The sequence below is a fragment of the Vicugna pacos genome, chromosome 10 (genome assembly GCF_048564905.1).
Source record: "Vicugna pacos chromosome 10, VicPac4, whole genome shotgun sequence".
Classification (NCBI taxonomy): Eukaryota; Metazoa; Chordata; class Mammalia; order Artiodactyla; family Camelidae; genus Vicugna; species Vicugna pacos.
The window spans coordinates 31,670,571-31,692,184 of record NC_132996.1 but is presented as its reverse complement, the minus strand read 5'-3'; the positions used below and the strand labels follow the sequence as shown (position 1 = coordinate 31,692,184).

Below are 21,614 nucleotides of genomic sequence, written 5' to 3'. Positions count from 1 at the left end.
GTATTTTCCTGAAAAAGGAAGAATGAGTCCAAGGACAGAACTAAAAGTTCAGAAGGTATAGCCAAGAGCCACAGAGAGACTTATTAACAGGGAGTAGGACTGGATCCTGATCAAGAAAATAGCAAACAGGTGTCTAGTTGGATTTTGGAATTTCTATGGGCCAGTGTTTTTATGTGACTCTTCTGTTCCTTCTTTATAACAAGAATATTTACTGCAGAGTTTCTGCTCCTGTATCAATAGTGTCTGATAGATGTGTAGGGGTCATGTAACTTATCTCTTTAGTTTGTAGGTCTTCAAATAAAGAGGGACTGTATTTGAGGAGTTGTGTCCAAGGAACCTCACCCTGAACCTGATTTAGATTTTATGATGATGGACTCAGTTCTGATACTGTACTGGCATAATATTTTGAGGGGACATGAGAGGGTATGAATGCATTTTGCCTAATGCACCATCATCTCAGATCTTAACTAAGGACCTCACAGTTTCCCTGCTCCCATTCTCCTCTTTTATAATCAATTTCCATACAACCAGAGTGATCTTCAAAAATATATTCACATTAGATTAGCACAATTTAAAAAAACCTATAAAGGCTTCTATTCCTTTTAGAATAAAATTCAAACGTTTTTCCATGGCTGACGAAGCTCCCCAAGATCTAACACTTTCCATGTATCTCTCTTCTCCTGGTTTACCATGGCCTCTTTATTTCTTAAGATTACCAGCTTCTGTGCACTAGCCTTTTCTGCCTGGTAGCTTCCCCCTAACTTTCCCTATCAATGGGTCTTTCTCGTCTTTCAGCTTTCTGCTCAGCTGTCACCTCCTTCAGTGGCCTTCCTTGTCACACTCTCTAAGGAAACACCACCCACACCACCAGAGTTACCCTTTATAAGTCATATCAATCCAAATGCCTCGAATTCCAACCACTTATCATTTTCTGTATTCATTTATTCTCTAAAGTCTCCCCCTCTAAAATATAAACTGTGTGAGAACTCTGTTCTACATATCAACATATCTTCAGTGTTAACTCAGTTCCTAGAATACAGTAAAGGCTCAACAAATACTTTTGAAATGAATGGATGATTGTCCCATCTCTATTTGTAAAATGACTTCAAGGCTTTGATCAAATATTCCTCTTGGACTTCAAGGGCACAATGGCAGAAAATTATCAATGTTTGAGTCCCTCCCCCTTCTCCTTGAATTACTCAAAAACATGCCAAGAGTTATATGTAAATCTTGACAGATTTGGAAATTATTGTCTATCACTGGTCTTTGACTTGAATTAATTCCCAATTAGCAAAGCTCAAATGATACCAGAGATAAAATACAGAAGACCTATGAACACTCTTACCTCTAAGATATGGGTCCCTAGTATCCAGAGGGACTTTAGAGTTCACATAACTAAGTTCCAGTAGTCACTGGACTTAGGATGCACCTGGAATTTCTATAGCACAGTTAGAAATGTTGTTAATGAAAAATTAAATATTACATTAACACCTCAAAAAAGGCTCAAAGCAAGTGATAATACTGTCTCTTAGCTCAATTATATCTGATGCCTGAAAGAGTGAAGCCATATATTTCTGAGACCAGTCCTGCTTTTAGAACCTGGCAAGATCAAATGGGAGCCTGCAAAACTGAATAGGCTCATCCTGCGGCACATTTTCATATGATATGATGATGGAGTAGATAATTATTAATGACTAAGTGGAATTCTAATAATGTGCCAGTATCTTTGGACTTTTATGATTATTTTGCTGTGGGGGGTCCATAGGCACACACCAGAGGGTGGACTGTGACATACTAGAAATAAATCTTTGATCTCTGCCTCCAGTTTCTGACACAGGGCTTCTAAAACCTTAGTAATTTCCAGAGTGATAGGGGCATTAGGAGCACCTTTTATTCTAATATTTCATCTTGACCGTGGTTTCTGACTCAGGACACCTAAGTCCCTTAGAATTTTGTGGGTGATAGGAGCATCTTTTGTTCTAATGGAATGACTCTTGGTGGGATCCAGGATAGCTTCAAGATAGAGGCTGGTCACCAAAAAGAACAACCATTAGAAACTTAGAACTTTCTGCCCATCTTCTTCACTGAGGGGAGGAGAGAAGGGCTGGAGATTAATTTAATATGGATCAAGTAGCCCAAATAAAAAACTTAAACTATTGAATGGAGAGCTTCCAAGTTGGTAAAACACATTCTCCTGCCAATAAAATGCTGCTCTAAAACTTCATAGTAATAGAAGCTCCTGCCATGGGGACCCTTCCAGACCTGGTGCTATGTATCTCTGCATCTGGCTATTAATTTGTATCCTGTGTAATGTCTTTTATAATAAAGACGTAAATGTAAGTAAATGTTTCCATAAGTTCTGTGAACCATTCATTCCAGCAAATTATCAAGCTGAGAGATAATTGTGGAACCCAACTTTGTGGTTAAGTTGGACAGAATTGTGGGTACCCTGAGGACCCATTGCTTGCAATTGGTGTCTGATGTGAGTGCTTTTGTGGGACTGATTCCTTTAATCTATGATGTCTGACACTACCTCCAGGTAGTTTGTGTCACAGTTGCAGTAAGAATAGGGCATCAAGTTGATGTCTGAATATTTGGAATATATTGGTTTCCCAGTTGGTTGGTATGGGGGCAAAAACAACATAAATTTTTGTTAGAAGTGTTGTAAGTAGAGAAACAGTTTTCTTATACCCATTACTTAGTCATTTCATGTGCTTAAATTTATCTTTGTTGTCTTTCAGTCTTTGTTATTTATTTCCTACTTAAAATTTGCAATAACATTGTAGGTAGTCTACATTTTTACTTAACTGTAATTATAAATACTTTTCATTTTGTTTTTAAATTATGTTTTCCATGCCTCACTTCTCTCAATGCATTATGCTGAGACAAGGACTTTCTGATCTAAGTCTTGCTTTCAGATGCTCTAAAGAGTTGCAACAGTATTTGCTTCTGTTGGGAGTTCCTATACTCCAGAAAAATCTCTCCTCACCATTTCCATTATCATGATGATGATGTAAATGAGGGTAGATTATAACCCAAGAAATACATTTAGTACAGTCTTTGACAACATTTCTAGTTTTTTCTTAATGGGTTCTAATTTCTTTGTAAAGCGAGGTTATGGAACTATGATTGTTGTTAACACGTTAATTGCAATGTTTAGAATTAAGATAACCCTTTTCAATTTCTACATATAAGAAAGACTGCAGTATTCCAAATGGGAGTATTTGTTTTTAACATGTGTTTAAATATGTATAGACTTTCAGTCGAATCATGTGATTTTGGTGTCCAGACCTGTCTCCCTATAGATGGGAAACAACCCAGTTTTCCCATTCTCATCCTTGTTTTGCAGTCTTCACAACCTAGACCTTCTTGAGAATAGAGTTTGTTCAAAAGACTCATACAAAGAAACAGCTGAGGCTTCTTACCCTGCTCAGATCCTCCAGATCAGTGATAGCGCTTTAGTCACTGGACTGATTGTGGCATTTTAGATCAAGTGCCAGAAATCAGAGGACTTCATTCCATTCAAACAGAAGACTTGAGTCCACATCTCTCAAGACAAACTGTTGGCTTTCTCTAGGACCCAGTATTTTCATCTGTAAACGGAGGTAAATTTATAATACCAGCATCATAGGATTGCTATGAAAATTAAATGGAGAAGTTACAGTGGTATTGGGCCCAGACTTTCTGAATTCAAACACTGGTCCACAACTTCCTAGCTGCATGACTTTGGACAATGTACTTAATGTCTCTGTGTCCCAGATGATTTATTTGTGAAGTAGAAATAATAGCCTTTCTTGATTGGATTTTTGTGAGAGATAAATCAGTTAATAAACTAATGTGCTTAGAATAGGGCCTGGCTCATAATAAGTACAAATTATTGCTTACTAAATAAATTAAAAAGTCCTAGGCACCTACAGATATTAATACATAATAGTGAAAATTACTACTGTCATTATTGCTGATTTCAAGTTGTCTCCGAGTTAGTATACAAGTGTATAAAAGTAAGAGTTAAAAGTATGTTTTTAATTTAATCAGTCAGTCAAGCAACATTTGGTAGGTCCTAAGTGTGATACTGCTAAACAAACACTTCATAGGTCACCTGAAATGCTAAGAATGGATCCTAAGAATATATTCTACCAGTTGCCTTTCTCAGGGCTTCCTTTACATCTCTGTTCCTCAGACTGTGGATGAGGGGGTTCAACATGGGGATCACCACTGTGTAAAAGACAGACACCACTCTGTTCTGGTCAGTTGAGTAGCTGGACTTGGGCATCACGTAAATGAAGGTAATAGTTCCATAGTAGAGAGTAATGGTGGTGAGGTGAGAGGTGCAGGTGGAGAAGGCCTTGTGTCGCCCTTCAGTGGAGCGCATCTTCAGGACGGTGATGAGGATGCAGGTGTAAGAGAGAGCTATGACAAACACTGTGACCACGATGATGGATCCTGAAGAGATGGAAGGGATAATTTCAACAGTGGAGGTATCTGAGCAGGAAAGTTTCAACAAAGGGGAGAAATCACAGAAAAAGTCGTCTATCTGATTTGGCCCACAGAAAGACAGACTCAGTAAACAACTAGTAAATGTCCAAGCATTCACACCCCCACCCAGATAGGAAGCCCCCACCAAGAGGACACAGACTCTGGGGGACATGTGGGTGGAGTAGAGCAGGGGCAAGCAGATGGCCACATAGCGGTCATAGGCCATGGCAGCCAGCAGGAAGCACTCGGCTGTCCCAGACATGACCACGGAACAGAGCTGGGCTTCACAGCCAGTGACAGGGATGGCCAGTCCATGTGTAAGGAGTCCTGTAAGCATCATAGGTGTGACTGATGTGGAATACCCGATGTCCACAAAAGCCAAATGGCTGAGGAAGAGGTACATTGGGGTGTGAAGCTGGGAACAGCTTCTTATTAAGGTGATTATGCTGATATTGCCTATTAAGGTGACAATGTAGATTCCTAGAAATATCACAAAGAAGATGACACGAAGTGTAGGATCCCCTGTTAATCCCCAAAGGATGAACTCTGTGACACCGGTGTGGTTTCCAACCTCCATCTCTTCTGGGAACTATTCCTGTTGAGGGAAATGTGAATATTCATTTTTGTGTGTTTTCATTCTACACATTCCTGTGTTTCTTTGGCTAATTTTTACACTTATTCACAGTAATTTTTCCCTCTGTCTAGCCTGTAAATATGGTTCTTTTTAGTTTTTTTCCCCTCTTTCTTCTTTGCATTAAAGAAGGTTGATTCACGCTCTCTGGGATCTCAGTTACATTATTTTATGTATCTAATATTTGTTTTAAAATGCCTCTCCACCTTGACTCCTGCACAGATCTCTCTCCCAAAGTCCAGATTTATAGTTTCAGTTATTTCTTGGAAGTCCTCAGTTGGAAATCCCACAAATAACCTCAAACTCAGCCTTCTCAGACCAAACTCATCCTTTCCTTGGACCACGCTTCCTATGTTTTGTATTTGTAGAATGACACCACAATCCACTCAGTCTCTCATATCTGAAACATGGGAGTGGTCCTAGCCTTCTTCCTCTCATTGTAACACATCTAATAAAATCCTACTGATTCTGTCAACAGTTTACCTCCCAATTTTATTTCTTCATCTGACTCCATACCTGGTATCCCTACTTTAGTTAAGGTCCTGATCACTTTTCCTCTTTATACCATTTGTTTCTCTTCTAGCCTTTATTCTTAGGTCCTTAAAAATTACAGTACATCTATCAAGGTGACATCTTGCTGAAGTAGAGAGCAAATGATACCAAAAGAGTTCTTTTAAGTCTTTCATGCCTCTTTTAAGTCTCTCAAGCCTCCAGGATGAAGCCTAACCTCTTTAGCACAGCACAGTGCACACTTTCTGATGTATCCCCTGTGTGTGACTCTTTGCTTGTTTCTTAGAATATTTCCATCCATCACTTGCACTGATCCAACCTTCCTGATCTATTTAGAGTTCTCTCAATGCACTCTATTCTTTGTGGCCTTTGCTCCTTTTTTCCTCCCACTTGGGTGGCACCCATCCTCTCATTACTCTGGGTGATTTCTACTCATCATTCAGGTTCATTTCTCTCCACAGTCTTCTCTGACTTCTAAGGTTTAATCAGACACTTTCTTTTGTGTTGACATCATGATTTCCGATGGTGCTACTTGGTTCTTAGACAGAATAAATTATGAGGTAGAATGAACCAATAGCTGAGAACCTACAGCTCATTAAAGAGTGTGTTCTATCGCTTCTTTGATTAAGCTTCATTAAGTTCATTGACTGCCATGGGTATTATCATGGGCTCTCTCATGAAGAAATCTGTTTTAATAATATCTATTGATCCCTCATGGAATAATGGCATAAATCATCTCCTTTCTACATCAAAACTTTGAAATAGTTAAGTACAGCTACCACACCTCCACTGCCTTCTCTTCTCCAATATTGTGTCCATAGTTCCCTTGGCCATTCTGCCTGTGGCATAATTTTCAGATCCCTCGCAGTTCTTGTCAGCCTCTGAACATACTCCGATCTGAAGAATGAGGCCAAGCACTGAGCAGCATTGGTACTCTGTACCTTCTGACTCAAGCAGAGCTCAGTGGGACCAACCCTACCTTCGCTGTGCTCACTATGTGAGCTTCAGTCTTTGCTGACAGCAGTCATTGAGACTGGAGACAGAAAACTCAGAGCTCGGGCCTCCCGCTGGCCAGCTGTTACAGCTTGCGAGTGATATTTAGTATCTCGGACTCCCAGTTTTTTCATTTGTAAAATGGGAATAATTGTCCCTATAATGCAGTTTTGTTGTGAGACTAAAAGAAATGATATCTGCAAAGTACTTGAAGGTGTTTGATCACACATCAGAGCTAAGTAACTATTTTTCATTAATTAAAATTGAAGTATTGGTAGGTTATCAATTGTTTATTTTTTCGATGAGAAACATAATGATTCAAAACTGATTCTTGCCCTTCCCTTCCTCTCCACTGGCTACCTAGGGATCTACCTAGAGCTCTTCATTTTGGTGTCCCATTCACATTTCCTCACCTAGCTCGGATTCTGAAGATCAGTTTTTCTTTCCTTCAATGCATGGTTCATTTTGATGATGAATAGAGGGCATAATGCTATGTGCCTCATTCAATCTGAATATCAGATGATTTCTTCCTGATTACCTTTTCATAGTTTCAGTTACACAAACTTAGCAGTTGCTTTAGCTGCTACAGACCATCCTTACTGCTGTGGGGCCTCTCGGACAACCTGATTTGAGTGTCCAGAATGACCATTCTGCGGTGCAAATCTTGCTGAGGTCACAATTTCTGCAGGGGTTAAAAACTAAAGTTGATGAAAGAGCTTTTCTCATTTTTGCTTTCTCATTGAACCAATAAAAATTTAAATTATTTAAACAAAATCCATGAATATTGCACTTACCTTTCAGAGCCAGAATTGTTGATGCTAAATTCTAAAGAGAACTTTATAAAGCAGATGAGTTCCACCTACTTTTACAGTAGTTTTGCACAGAATACCTGACAATGTAAACCACTGATTGCTCCCCTTGGTCAAAGAACATATTACATACATTCTGTGAGGATTAGGGTGGATGTCTTTGTATGTGTGGTGGGAGGAAAACAAAGGCTTTAATAGAGTATGACAAATCCCCTAGGATTGTTCTTGCTTCTGCTGTGTGAAAGTTTCCTGGGTTTGTTCTACAGAAATGACTTTTGGAGCCAAGTGCCTGATTAAGGTGGCAAAAATAGAGGGTCCGGTTGCTTACAAAAGGTGTATTTCCAAGGACCTTGTGGAAGACTTGTCCAGCAACTTGGGACAAAGAACTATTGGAATAGAAGATTGGCTAGAAATGGGGATTGGAGTCAGTGCCACAGGATTCTAATTCCATTTCTATAAACAAAGCAATCCTTTAATAGAGGATATTATGTAGTGGAGGGAAATGCATGAAGCAATATTAATAGGTAAGCATAAACTAAGCGTAGTCCACTGTTAAAGTGCAGTCCATTGACTGTGGCACCTCCTATCCGTCCCATTTATCTCCCTGTTGCTCCTTATTCCTTGAGGATTTTAGCACCTACATCACAATTTTTTCTCCTCATTTCTACCTTTGTCGGCAGCAAGGCCAACTTCTTCTAACCATTAGAATATATCAGCTGACACCCTAACCTCAAATTTCCTCTCCTTTCTTGACTCCAATGACGTTTCCATCTGTAATCTACTCAGGAAACTATCACATTCATACCTTAAATCTCATTAATTTTCAGCTCTGTTCCACCACTAAAATATAAATATGTAAAACTATGGTGTTAAAGCCTGTTCAGTCATAGACCACCAGAAGCAAACCTATAGTCCAACAAGATCAAGTTTATTGGATCAATATAGTGTGGGAGGGCTCTCCAAAGAACCATCAAATGTCTCTCAACAATGGAGAGAAGGTACACGCCTTTTAAAAGGCTTGGATTCTTATTGAAGGATACTGAGGGGGAGTTAGGAGTTGTGGAGTTCAGTTCTAGGCTGGTTGCTGTTTCTGAGGTGAGATTAGGAGGGAAGACTTGACACTGTCATGAAATGATGGCAATTTAGTAATTGGGTACTTCCAGTAAAAGGTAAGAAAGCTTTTCAGACTTGGGTGCATTGTTGGTTAGAAAGCAATAATCACTGAAAAATTAGATCATTATGATAGTTTTACAGCTGCTGCATAAACTTGGAAGAAACATTTTCTACTAATTTTGTTGCTAGATTATTCTGTGTCTGTCCTCCCAGCCTGAAGGATGACAACGATGTTCTTTTTCTTTACCAACACGATTTGTTTTTCTGGAAAATATTCAGTTCTTATTTATTAAGTTTATTGACATAAAATTGTTCATAATATCTATCTTTAACCATTTTAATATCTGCGGAATGTGTACTTATGCCCTCCTTTGAGTGTCTTATTTGGATAATTTATATTTTTGCCGTTCTCTTGATTAACACTCCAATGGGATTTTTGATTTTATTAATCTTTTCAAAGAATAAAATTAGATATTTCTCTATTTCCTCTATGGGTCATATTTTCTATCTCTTTGATTGTGTTCTTTCATTTCTTATACTTAAAAAAATTATTTGTTGTTCCCTTTCAAGCTTCCTCAAATGGAAACTTATACTTTTGTTTTCAGCCTTTCCTTGAGGTTGGTTTCTAACTCTTTATCTTGAGTATGGGCCATATATCACCCCCAAACTTTATTTTTTTAATGTGCTGGTAATTTTTTTAAGGCATAGTTTTCTTTCTTTATTTTAAATTTTTTTGGGGGGATGGGGTGGGGAGGTAATTAGGTTTGTTTGTTTATTTAGAGGAGGTACTGGGGATTGAACCCCAGACCTCCTACATACTAAGCATGTGCTTTAACATTTGAACTATATCCTCCCCCACTGTGCTAGTAATTTTGAATGATATCATGGATATTGTGAAGGATGCATTATAGAAAGTCTGGATTGTGTTACAGTCTTCTCAAACATAGTCATTATGTGAATATACCACCATTTCTTTACCTGTTCTTTCAGTGATGCACCTTTGAGAATTTTCTAGTCTTTGACAGTTATGAATAAACCTTCTATGAATATCTCCATGCAGGTCTTTGTGTGGACATGTATTTTCATTTCTCTTGAATAAATACCTAGGATTACAATTGCTTGATGTTATGGTTAGTGTATGTTTATAAAAAAAACTCCATTTTTTTTTCAAAGTAGCTGTACCATTTTTGCATTCCTATCAGCATTTTATTTAAGGTCTTTTTCTCTGTGTCCTTTGCAGCACCTGGTATTGTCAGTTATATAAAAAAAAAGTTCTAATATGTTTTATGTGTGTAGCATTAAGTCTTTTACTTTAATTTGCATTTCACTAGTGACTGAACTGCGTTCGACATCAGTTTCAAGTGCATTTATGCTCCATTCATATCTTTTCTTTGGGGAAGTATCTATTCAAATCTTTTACCTATTTTTAAAATTTGGGTTGTTTTCTTTTCATTGAGTTTTGTGAGCTTTTTATGTATTTTAGATGTTAATTCTTTAGTAGATATGTTTTTAAAATTTTATAATGTTGGTTTACATTTCATTCTAAAATCTCTTTTGACTTAATTTTTTTCATGTGTGAAATTTTAAAAAAATGGATGTTCACTTGTTCCAACACACTTTGTGAAAAGATTATCTTTTCTATGTTAAGTTTCATTGTCTTCTCTTTTTAAAAGCTGATTAACCATGTGTGGATCTATTTTGGGGACTCTATCCTGTTCCATTGATGTATGTTTTTCCCTATGATAATACTACATGTCTTGATTACTGCAACTTTATTGTAAGGCTTAAAATCAGGTAATTTGAGTCCTCCAAATTTAATACAGACTAACAGTAGTGAAGACAGTATGGTATTAATGGGAAGTGGGATAAACACACACATGAGTGGAACAGAATAGGGAGTTCAGAAATAAGTCCACATGGGTACAGCCAATTGATTTTAAACAAAGGTACAAAACCAATTCAACAGATAAAGCATAGTCTTTTCTACAAATGATGTTGGAATAATTAGACTTTCATAGGCAAAAAGAAGCAAATAAATAAATAAATAAACCTCAGCCTAAACCTCACATCTTATACAAGAATACACCCAAAATGGATCATAGACCAAAATGCAAAGTGTAAGACTTTTAGAAGAAAGCTTACAACTACTCATGACTGGGTTTACGTGAAGAGTTGTTAGACACCAAAAGTACAGTGCATAAATTAAATGATTGATAAATTGGACAATATCAAAATGCAAAATAAAAACGTAAATTGACACCACTACACACACATTAAGTGGCTAAATTTAAAGAAGACTAATAATACCAAATGTGTCTTCTAAACTATAAGATAAATTCTATGAGGGCAAGTATATTACATGTTTGTCACTATATTACCAGTGGCTTATGACTGCTTCTGGAATATAAGAATAACTCGATATAATTCTGACTGTATGAAAGAACAAATGAATGAATGAGATGATGAATGCCCCATGAGTCAGTCAGCAAAGATATAATTTGTGTCTGAAACATGAAATGGGGGGCAGGAAAGGTCAATAAATTTGTTTGTTGTCAGCATATTGAGGTAGATGAAGTCTCTCCAGGGGGCAGCCAAAATTCAGAGACAGAAAATCCAGCTCCTTTCGCCTTCCTAAGCAGGATATAGGCCTGACTATGAACAATCCACTCTAAGAGTTTGTTCCACTCAGTCTCTGAGGAGTTTAGGGACCCTCTTTTTCCCACAGAGAAGTCACCTCTTTGGACCTGACAGAATTCACAGGTCAGTCAGGGACATCTCACCCTTTTCTTCTCTGGGGACCCTCTGCATGGTGACTGGAGCTAGAGACCGGGAACACCGGCCAGAACTTATGGGACCATAAAGTCCATCCTCAGCAGACACCATTCCTACAAGAACACCTCCAGAAACTTTCTGATTCCCTTTTGTCATTTCCTCTCAGAATATACTCAGTCATAACTAAAGTTATCACACTTATTTCAGGATAAATTGCTGTTGAAAATGGACACAGTCTTAAAGGTTTGGAGGTACAATAATCTTAACTAATGGCAGAGTAGAAAGTTTGGAAAAAATATATGAATGAAATTAATTAATTAATTTACTTTTAACACCTTTATTGTGGTATGGTTCATGTCAGTAAATTACACATATTTCAGGTGTACACTTTGGTGAATTTTGATACATATGTACACCAATGAAACCACTACCACAATCAAGATAGGTAACATTTCCACCACTCCCCAAAGTGATTTTTTTGAATTTCCAATTTATCCTTCCCACCCTCTTTAACCTCTGTTAACCATAAATTTGTTCTCTATGTCTGAGTCTGTTTCTGTTTTGTAGATAAGTTAGTTTGTGTCCTTTTTTTTTTTAAGATTCCACATATAAGCAATATCATATGGCATTTTTCCTTTCTCTTTCTGGCTTACTTCACTTTGAATGATGATCTCCAGGTCCATCCATGTTGCTGCAAATGGCATTATTTTATTCTTTTTCGTGGATGAAGTATTCCATTGTATCTATATACAACACGTTTATCCAGTCATCTGTTGATGGACATTTGGGTTGTTTCCATGTCTTAGCTATTGTAAATAATGCTGCTATGAACATTGGGGTGCATGTGTCTTTTTCAATTATGTTTTTCTTATATATACCCAGGAGTGGGATTGCTGGATCATATGGTAAGTCTATTTTTAGTTTCTTAAGCAAACTTTTCATACTGTCCTCCATTGTGGCTACACCAATTTACATTCCCACCAATAGTGTAGGAGGGTTACTTTTTCTCCACACCCTGTCCAGAACTTATTTGTAGACTTCTTGATGATGGCCATTCTGACTGCCACGAGGTGATACCTCATTGTAGTTTTGATTTGCATTTCTCTAACAATTAGTGATGTTGAGCATCGTTTCATTTGCTTCTTGGCCATCTGGATGCCTTCTTTGGAGAGATGTCTATTTAGGTCTTCTGCCCATTTTTTGATTGGGTTGCTTGTTTTTTTGATATTAAGGTACATGAGCTGTTTGTATATTTTGAAAGTTAGTCCCTTGTCAGTCACATCATTTGCAAATATTTTCTCCCATTCTGTAAGTTTTCTTTTCATTTTGTTGATGGTATCCTTAGCTGTGCAAAAGCTTTTAAGTTTAATTAGATTCTATTTGTTTATTTTTGCTTTTACTTCTATTACTCTAGGAGCTAGTTCAAAATATATTGCTGTGATTTATGTCCAAGAGTGTTCTGCCTATGTTTTCCTCTAGGAGTTTTATAGTATCTAGTCTTACGTTTAAGTCTTCAATCCATTTTGAATTTATTTTTGTATATGGTGTTAGAGAATGTTCTAGCTTCAGTCTTTTACAGGTAGCTGTCCAGTTTTCCCAGCACCGCTTATTGTAGAGGCTGTCTTTTCTCCACTGTATAGTCTTGCCTCCTTTTTCATAGATTAATTGACCATAAGTGTGTGGGTTTATTTCTGAACTTACTTTATGTCTGTTTCATTAATCTATGTGTCTGTTTTTTTGGTGCCAGTACCATGCTGTTTTGATTACTGTAGCTTTGTGGTATAGTCTGAAGTCAGGGAGTGTAATTCCCCTAACTCTGTTTTTTTCAAGATTGTTTTGGCTATTCAGGTGTTCTGTTTTTCCATTCAAATTTTTAACACTTTTTATTCCAGCTCTGTGAAAAATGTCATTGGTAATTTGATAGAGATTGCATTGAATCTGTATGCTGCCTTGGGTAGTATGGCCATTTTAACAATATTGATTCTTCCAATCCAAGAACACTGTATATCTTTCCACTTGTTTATGTCATCTTCAGTTTCTTTCATTAGTGTCTTACAGTTTTTGGAGTACAGTTCTTTTGCCTCCTTGGATAGGTTTATTCCTAGGTATTTTATTCTTTTTGGTGTGATGGTGAATGGTTTTGTTTCCTTAATTTCTTTTTCTGCTATTTCATTGTTAGTATATAGAAGTGCAACTGATTTCTATATATTAATTTTGGATCCTGCAGCTTTACCAAATTCATTGATGAGTTCTAATAGTTTTCTGGTAACTTCTTTAGGGTTTTATATGTATAGTATCATGTCATCTGCACACAGTGACAGTTTTACTCCTTCATTTCCAATTTGGATTCCTTTTATTTCTTTTTATTCTCTGATTACTATGGCTAAGACTTACAAAGCTATGTTGAATAAAAGTGGTGAGAGTGGGCATCTTGTCTTATTCCTGATCTTAGAGGAAATGCAACCACAATGCTATAAAGTTAGAAATCAACTACAAGAAAAAACTGCAAAAACTGCAAACATGTGAAGGCTAAACAATATACTACTAAACAATCAATGGATCACTGAAGAAATCAAAGAGGAAATTAAAAAATACTTTGAGACAAATGAAAATGAAAACACAAAGATCTAAAACTTTCGGGATGGGGCAAAAGCAGTTCAAAGAAGGAAGTTTATAGTGATACAGGCCTACCTCAAGAAACAAGAAAAATCACAAGTAAACAACCTAATCTTACACCTAAAGCAGCTAGAGAAAGAAGAACAAACAAAACCCAAAGTTAGTAGAAGAAAAGAAATCATAAAGATTAAAGCAGAAATGAATGAAATAGAGACTTAAAAAACAATAGAAAAGATCAATAAAACTAAAATCTGGTTCTTTGAAAAGATAACAAAATTGATAAATTTTCGTCAGACTCATCAAGAAAAAAAGAGAGAGGGCCCAAATTAATAAAATCAGAAATGGAAAAGGAGAAGTTACAACCGATACCACAGAAATACAAGGGATCATAAGAGGTTACTATGAGCAACAATATGCCAACAAAAAGGACAATGTAGAAGAAATGGACAATTTCTTAGAAAGGCATAATTTGCCAAGACTGAACCAGGAAGAAGTAGACAATATGAACAGACCAATTACCAGAACTGAAATTGAATCAGTAATTTTAAAACTCCCAACAAGCAAAAGTCCAGGACCAGATGGCATCACAGGGGAATTCTACCAAATATTTAGAGAAGAGTTAACACCTCTCCTTCTGAAACTATTCCAAAAAATTGCAGAGGGTGGAACACTTCCAACCTTGTTCTATAAGGTTGTCCTGATACCAAAACTAGACAGATGTCACAAAAAAAGAAAATTATAGGCCTATATCACTTATGAATATAGATGCAAAAATCCTCAACAAAATACTAGCAAATCAGCTCCCACAATGCATTAAAAGGATCACATACCGTGATCGAGTGGGATTTACCCCAGGGATGCAAGAATTTCTCAATATCCACAAATCAATCAGTGTGATACAATGTGATACATTAACAAATTGAAGAATAAAAACCATATGATCACTTCAGTAGATGCAGAAAAAGCTTTTGATAAAATTTAACATCCATTTATGATGAATACTCTCCAGAAAGTGGGCATAGATGGAACATACCTCAGCATAATAAAGGCCATATATGACAAACCCACAGCTAACATCATACTTAATGGGGAAAAGCTGAATGAAGTTTTAAAGCAATAGAAGTTTAATTATTTTTCATGGGAATCAATTTGTTTTTCTTAATTAATAAATTTTATTTTATTTTATTAAAGGAAAACTCACTATGGTCTCTGACTTATAATTTTATATCTGAAAATCTATCCCCTACCTTTACTAAAAAGCTGTGCCCTGGCTAATCACATAGGATGGATATTTTAAACCACAGACACTCAATTTTTATATTTGTGACATATTATTATATCAAACCCTATGAAATAACTGGTTTCACTAAGAAAATATTTTTCTGCCAAGCTGTCTCTTCAGGACCCCCTTAATCTCACTGTTCCTCAGACTGTAGATGAGCGGGTTCAACATGGGGATCACCACCATGTAGAACACAGACACCACCTTGTTCTGGTCAGTTGAGTAGCTGGACTTGGGCATCACATAAATGAATGTGATGGTGCCAAAGAACAGAGTGACCACTGTGAGGTGGGACGTGCAGGTGGAGAAGGCCTTGTGGCGCCCCTCAGTGGAGCGCATCTTCAGGATGGTGATGAGGATGTAGATGTAGGAGATGGCTATGATAGTCACTGTGACCACAATGATGGAGCCAGCCGTAAATGAGGGGACAGTTGTGGGGATACTGATGTCAGAACAGGAGAGTTCAACCAAAGGAGCAAAATCACAGAAAAAATGATTGACTCGATTTGGTCTACAGAAGAGTAAAAAATAGAAGGAAATAGTAAAGGAGGAAGCATTGAGAAAACCACCAATATAAGCCACTGTAAGTAACTGAACACAGACTTGTGTGGACATTTTGGTGGAATAAAGCAGTGGGTTGCAGATTGCCACGAAGCGATCATATGCCATGGCAGCCAGAATGAAGCACTCAGCTGTCCCAAAGATACCAGCTGAACCAAGCTGCATGGCACATCCATGATAGGAGATGGTATTTGTCTCCACCAGGAAGTTTACAAGCATATTGGGTGTAACAGAAGATGAATAGCCCATGTCAGCAAAGGCCAAGTGGCTCAGGAAAAAGTACATGGGATGGTGGAGCTGAGAAGAGATTCTGATAAGAATGATTGTGCTGAGATTGCCAGATATGGTCACCAGGTAGATACATAGGATGATCATGAAGAGGATGATTCGAAGGACTGGGTCATTTGTTAAGCCCAGTAAAATGAACTCTGTCACTGCAGTGTGGTTCCCATCTCCCAGGGAATCCATGAGATTATGCAGCTGCTACCAAAAGGAACCTGAGATGAAACAGTATATTAAAGGAGTTATAATTTTGATGATTTCAGTTTCTTTAATGCGTATATGGGATGTGATTACAAATAAAGATATCCAAGAATTGATCCATATTTACATGCAATTATGAGTCTATCTGTATTTTTAAAATTACTTTTAGCAAAATAGTCAGAAAACTTCCTTGAAATAATGTCTTTTACCTTTTGTATTATATTGTTTCTAAATATGCACTTAAAGTAGATTTAAAGGAAAGAAAATATGACAGATGACAGTAACAAAAAAGACCAGTAATTATAATATAAAAAAAAGAAAGATGTAGCGTTTTGTAATAAAGACTTGAGTTATAGCTAACTTTTACTACATGCTTACTAAATTGTAAGCATAGGCTTAAGAATTTTGTATTTATATGCTTGTAATATAGTTTGTATACATATATAGTCTATGCTTATAATTTAGTCTATATAGTGTAATTAGTATATATATAGTCTATTTTTTCATAAAATAATATTAATTGCATTCATTATTTTTTAAGTGTATAAATGGAGTCTAAGGAAGTTATATAAATTGCACAAAGCTCTGTAGCAATTGGTAGAGTCACAATATGAACCCCAGGAAAGTCTGACTACCCATTCCTTTAGTAACTGTTTAATAAATAATACTGAGCATGAAGTCCAATTCACCTGGCAATGTGTGGAATGACGGACTATCCTTTAAGCCTTCTGGCAGTTATGTATAAAAGAGATACCTAGTTAGTTATATATTTCATAATATCTATCACTTAAGAATATTTTTAAAGAAATAAACGTTTCTTCATAATATAACAGAAACCAATTTCAAATTAAGTTTATGAATAAAGTTACCTGTTATAAATTTACTAGATTTTTAAATTAAAAATATTATTTTATCGAGTAGCTTGAAATATTGGCATAATTTCTATGCAAAAAGCATGATTGATATTTTCTACATAAATAAAATACATTTATTCAAACAATCAAATCACTTCCTACTTTAACAACACTTTCTAATTAGAGTTTTATAGAATGAAATATTATTTTCAGCATAATATGTAGCTGAATAAAGTGTGGCTCAAAAACTTAAGAAGGATCACCACATAGTGGTACTCATCTCCAAAATTTCTGACTTACATCCTGGACTTTACCTAATGTGTTACTCTCTTGAAGCTAAAGCATCAGACCCATAAACAAAACAAGTCTTTATGTAAATATGTTTCCAATGTCTAAATTTTTAAATATTTAAATCTTTAAACACCGGTAAATGCCTAAAGCATCCTGATAGTAAATTTACTAACATTATGCTTTAGTGCTGAGGTTGGAGAGTATTGAAAGACTATATGAGTTTCCATCTTATAGGTAGATACACGAGGAATTCTTGACATGGACTATACCTGTTTATTCATGTGCAGTTGAGGGTAGACATAGCGATTCAGCTAAAGTTGTTTACTAACTGCTTGATTATATCTGCCCTGTTCCCCAGGTATAACTTGTGAGTACAGATACAATTTTGGGGAGTAGAGTTCTCAAACGGTAAATGAAAATCAGTACATCATATTCATTAACAAGAGCCAAAATCTTACCTCCTGGAATAAGAACTCACTCATCTTTCTGTGAAAAATTATGGTTAATTTGGTTATAAAGCTATCTCTAATTTTTGTTTGCCCTTGGGGATAAATCTCTAAAGACTCTAGAGATTCAAATGTGAATTCAAAAACAACATGGAACATCATTATGTTCTGTAGTAGATATTGAGCAGCGCAATATCCAAGTCAATCCTCAAGTGGTCAATTTATTCTTTTGCCTCTATCTAGCTGTTTATACATACTTCTATAGCTTTCATTTAATAATTATCAGAAAGTATAATACAATAAATTGTCTTAGACATAAATATTGGTTCCAAGTTTTCTTTGATATTTTTGATAAAGAAATAGTACCAAATTTCAGGTATAAAAAAGATAACCTTAGATTTATCCATTCAGTATGTGTTTTTGATAAGTATTTTGTATTGATAATTTAAAACATGCTGTTAACTACTTTTGGGGAATACGTAGTGGAAGTTGATGTAAAGTTGAATTTTAAATAACAAAATAATTTAAGGCATGTACATTAATTATCATATCATAAGTAAGAAAGTGAAAGCCTTGAAAGTTACATAGAAAACTACAAAGTAAAAAGGGGTTTGGATGACTTCCAGATAAGAAAGAGCCTCTCACTGTCAGTAACCTCAAAGTGTTGCCTCCTGAGTAGTGCCTTATGGAACATTGATTCAGGGCTCACTTCTTGCCAAGAATTATGCTTAACAGTTTTCACATTTTTAATTCTCACAACAGTTTTATGATGTAGGTACCTTTATTATCCTCATTTATCAGATGGGAGAATTGAGGCTAAGGAGTTCAAACAACTTATCCTGGATAATTCTCATTCACATTGCCAGTTTCTCACTTTCAGTACTACTGACTAATAGCTCCACGTTAATACTTGCTCCATTCCTTCTCTGAAACCTAAGACCTTCTGGGAAGCCATTAGCAGCCTTCTAGTCCAGAGGCAAGTACATCCCAGATTCAGAAGCAATTATGGTCTCAGGGACAACCCCAGCCATTAGAGGGTGAAATTCTGTGCATAAGCATTCTTCTACTCTTCAGCTGGTCAATTCTAAAAGGCAGTCTCTGGGCTTCTCACATGTTCCAGGGAAATCAAGCCACTGTTGCCGTGGCATTGACCTTGATAATGCAAGCAGGACATAAAGGAAAAAAATGTGTCTCTGAATTTCAGGAATGAATGAAGAGAATCTAAAATGGTAAATACTAGTTTAATATAAAAATGCATTCCTCTTAATTCCTTTAAAATACATAAAACTTATCAAACTGTTATATGTATATATGTATAACTGAACCAGTTTGCTTTACACCTGATACTAATATTGTAAATCAACTATACCTCAATAAAAAATAAAATTAAACTTATCAAATTAGCAAATATAATATTATCTGATGAGATCTTTATTATAGAGATGCAAAACATATATCTGACAAGAATAGTATAAAGGTGGAAGCAGGAGAATCAACATGTAAGATCTTAAGTTCTCCTTATTTTATGTAAATTACTAACTTATTAAATCTAGGTAAACTCGATATTTAGGAAGATATATTCTTATCCTGACAGTAGCCAGTAAAGAAGTAATGCAAGAGCAATGCCTAAAATGCCAATGGAAGAATTTTAATGGGATTTTTATAATTCAAATAATCCAGAAGAAGGCAGGAAAAGGAAGAGAGGAACATCAACACCAGCAATAATATCTGATAAAGGGCAACTATGAAGAACTTTCAGCTAACATAATTCTTAATGGTAAAATATTGAATGATTTCCATCTACACTTGGGAAAAAGATAAGGAAGTCCACCATCACGAATTTTATTCAGCATTATGTTGGAAGTCCCAGATATTGCTAAAAGTCAATACAATTTTTTAAAAATATAGAGATGAAACATGAAGAATAAAACTGGCTCTATCTGTAAATGTATTTATGCAGAGCATTCTAAGAAATCTGCAACTCATTTAGTAAGATCACAGAATACAATCATAATACATAGAAAGTAATTTTATTTTTATATACTGTAACAAACAATGGAAAGATTAAAACAAAATTTATTTACAATATGTTAAAAACTAAATTTTTAGGAATAAGTTTCAGAAAAACTTTACAACACTTCTTCACTAAAAGTTAGAGAAACTGCTGAGGGAAATAAAGAAGACATAAATAAACAAGGTGAGATACACATGTTCATGGATTGGAAGGCTCAATATTATTAAGAAGCCAATTCTTCAAAAATTGATATACGGATTCAGTGCAATATGGATCAAAATTTTTAAAAGATATTTTGTATAAGTAGACAAGCTGATTTTCTGTGAATGTGCAAACTAACTAGAATAATAAAAAGTAATTTTTAAAAATGAAGAATACAGTTGGAAGATTTGTATTCCTTGACTTCAAGACTTACTATAAAGCTAAGGTAATCAAGAGTGTACAGTACTGGGGAAAAGAGAAACATACAGATCAAAGGAACAAAAAAGATAGTTGATAAATAGATCCACAATAGATTTATGAATATGTTAAACATACAGGCCAATACATTTTGAACTAATGTTAAGGACAGCTCTATGTGGAAAAAATTTTCAGCATATATTATTGCAAGAACTTCATATGGAAAAATGAACAATAGCTCTTATATCCTATACAAGAAAATTAACTCAAATGTATCATAGGTGTAAATACAAAGGCTCAACTATAACATTTAGAGCTAATTATATGAAAAACAATCTCTGTTATTTTAGAGTAGACAAACATTTTTTTTAGATAGAACAGAGATGCACAAGCCATGAAATAAATAAAAATGACATACTGGAATTCATCAAAATTTAAAATGTTGGTCTTCAAACAAAAAATCCATGACACTAAAGGGGAGGAAATATTTGTATTACATATACATGAAAAAGGGCTTGTATATAGAACACAGAAGGAACTCCTGTAGTTGAATAATATTAAGACCATGAGCCTACTTTGTAAAAAGGGCAAGAAGCTTTGAACATGTACTTCCAAAAGAAGACATACAAATGGCCAGTAAGCGCATAAGAAGATACTTAATACCATGAGTCATCAGAGAAATACAAATTAAAATGAAAAATGTTGCAACTGTACAGTTCAGAATGGCTAAAATTAAAGAACAGTATCAAATGTTAGCAAGGTTTTTGAGCAACTGGAATTCTCAGCATCACACTTTGGAATATAAAAACATAAAACTACTTTGAAATTGTTTATGTTTCTTAAAAATGTAAATATTTTTACATCTACCATATGACCTTGAGGCCCACTTCTTTAGATTTACTGAATACAAGTGAAAACATACATCCATGCAGTGACTACTTGAAAGTTCATAAAGCTTTTTGCCCCTTTTTAAAAACACCTTTATTCACAAAAATCCCAAAGTGGAAACACCTCAAAGCCCACTAACAGATGAATGGATTTAAAAAATGGTGTATCCATGCAATAGAATACTACTCAGCCATGAGAAGGCTGAGTTATGCACAAAACATAAATGAATTATCAGAATCACTATGTTGATAGAAAGATGTCAGATACAATGGGGCACATACTGTGTGATTCTAATGTACAAAACTCTAGCAAAGCTAATTAATCTATATTGTCAAAAGGCAGATCAACAGTTATCTGAGGCCAGGAAGAGAGGGAAGCACAAACTACATGTGGACATGGAGAATCTTTAAAAGGTCACGAAAATGATTTTTTTAAATAAAGTAATTGAAATGAATAACAAAGGGCAGTGCTATTAG

At 35.6% G+C, this 21,614-nt stretch overlaps 3 protein-coding genes across 7 annotated transcripts in view; 1 reads left to right on the top strand and 2 right to left on the bottom strand.

The window, feature by feature from the left end:
- OVCH2 (ovochymase 2) overlaps positions 1-21,614 on the top strand; it is a 127,616-nt gene that overhangs the window by 21,144 nt on the left and 84,858 nt on the right. The window lies entirely within an intron of this gene.
- Positions 4,115-5,053, bottom strand: LOC102542209 (olfactory receptor 5P1-like). The gene has a single exon (XM_006203488.3). It carries the CDS (start codon positions 5,051-5,053, stop codon positions 4,121-4,123), a length of 933 nt encoding a protein of 310 aa, XP_006203550.1. The 3' UTR covers positions 4,115-4,120.
- LOC102542118 (olfactory receptor 5P6-like) lies at positions 15,287-16,231 on the bottom strand. Its single transcript, XM_031681014.2, has one exon. The coding sequence runs from the start codon at positions 16,229-16,231 to the stop codon at positions 15,287-15,289; it is 945 nt and encodes a 314-aa protein (XP_031536874.2).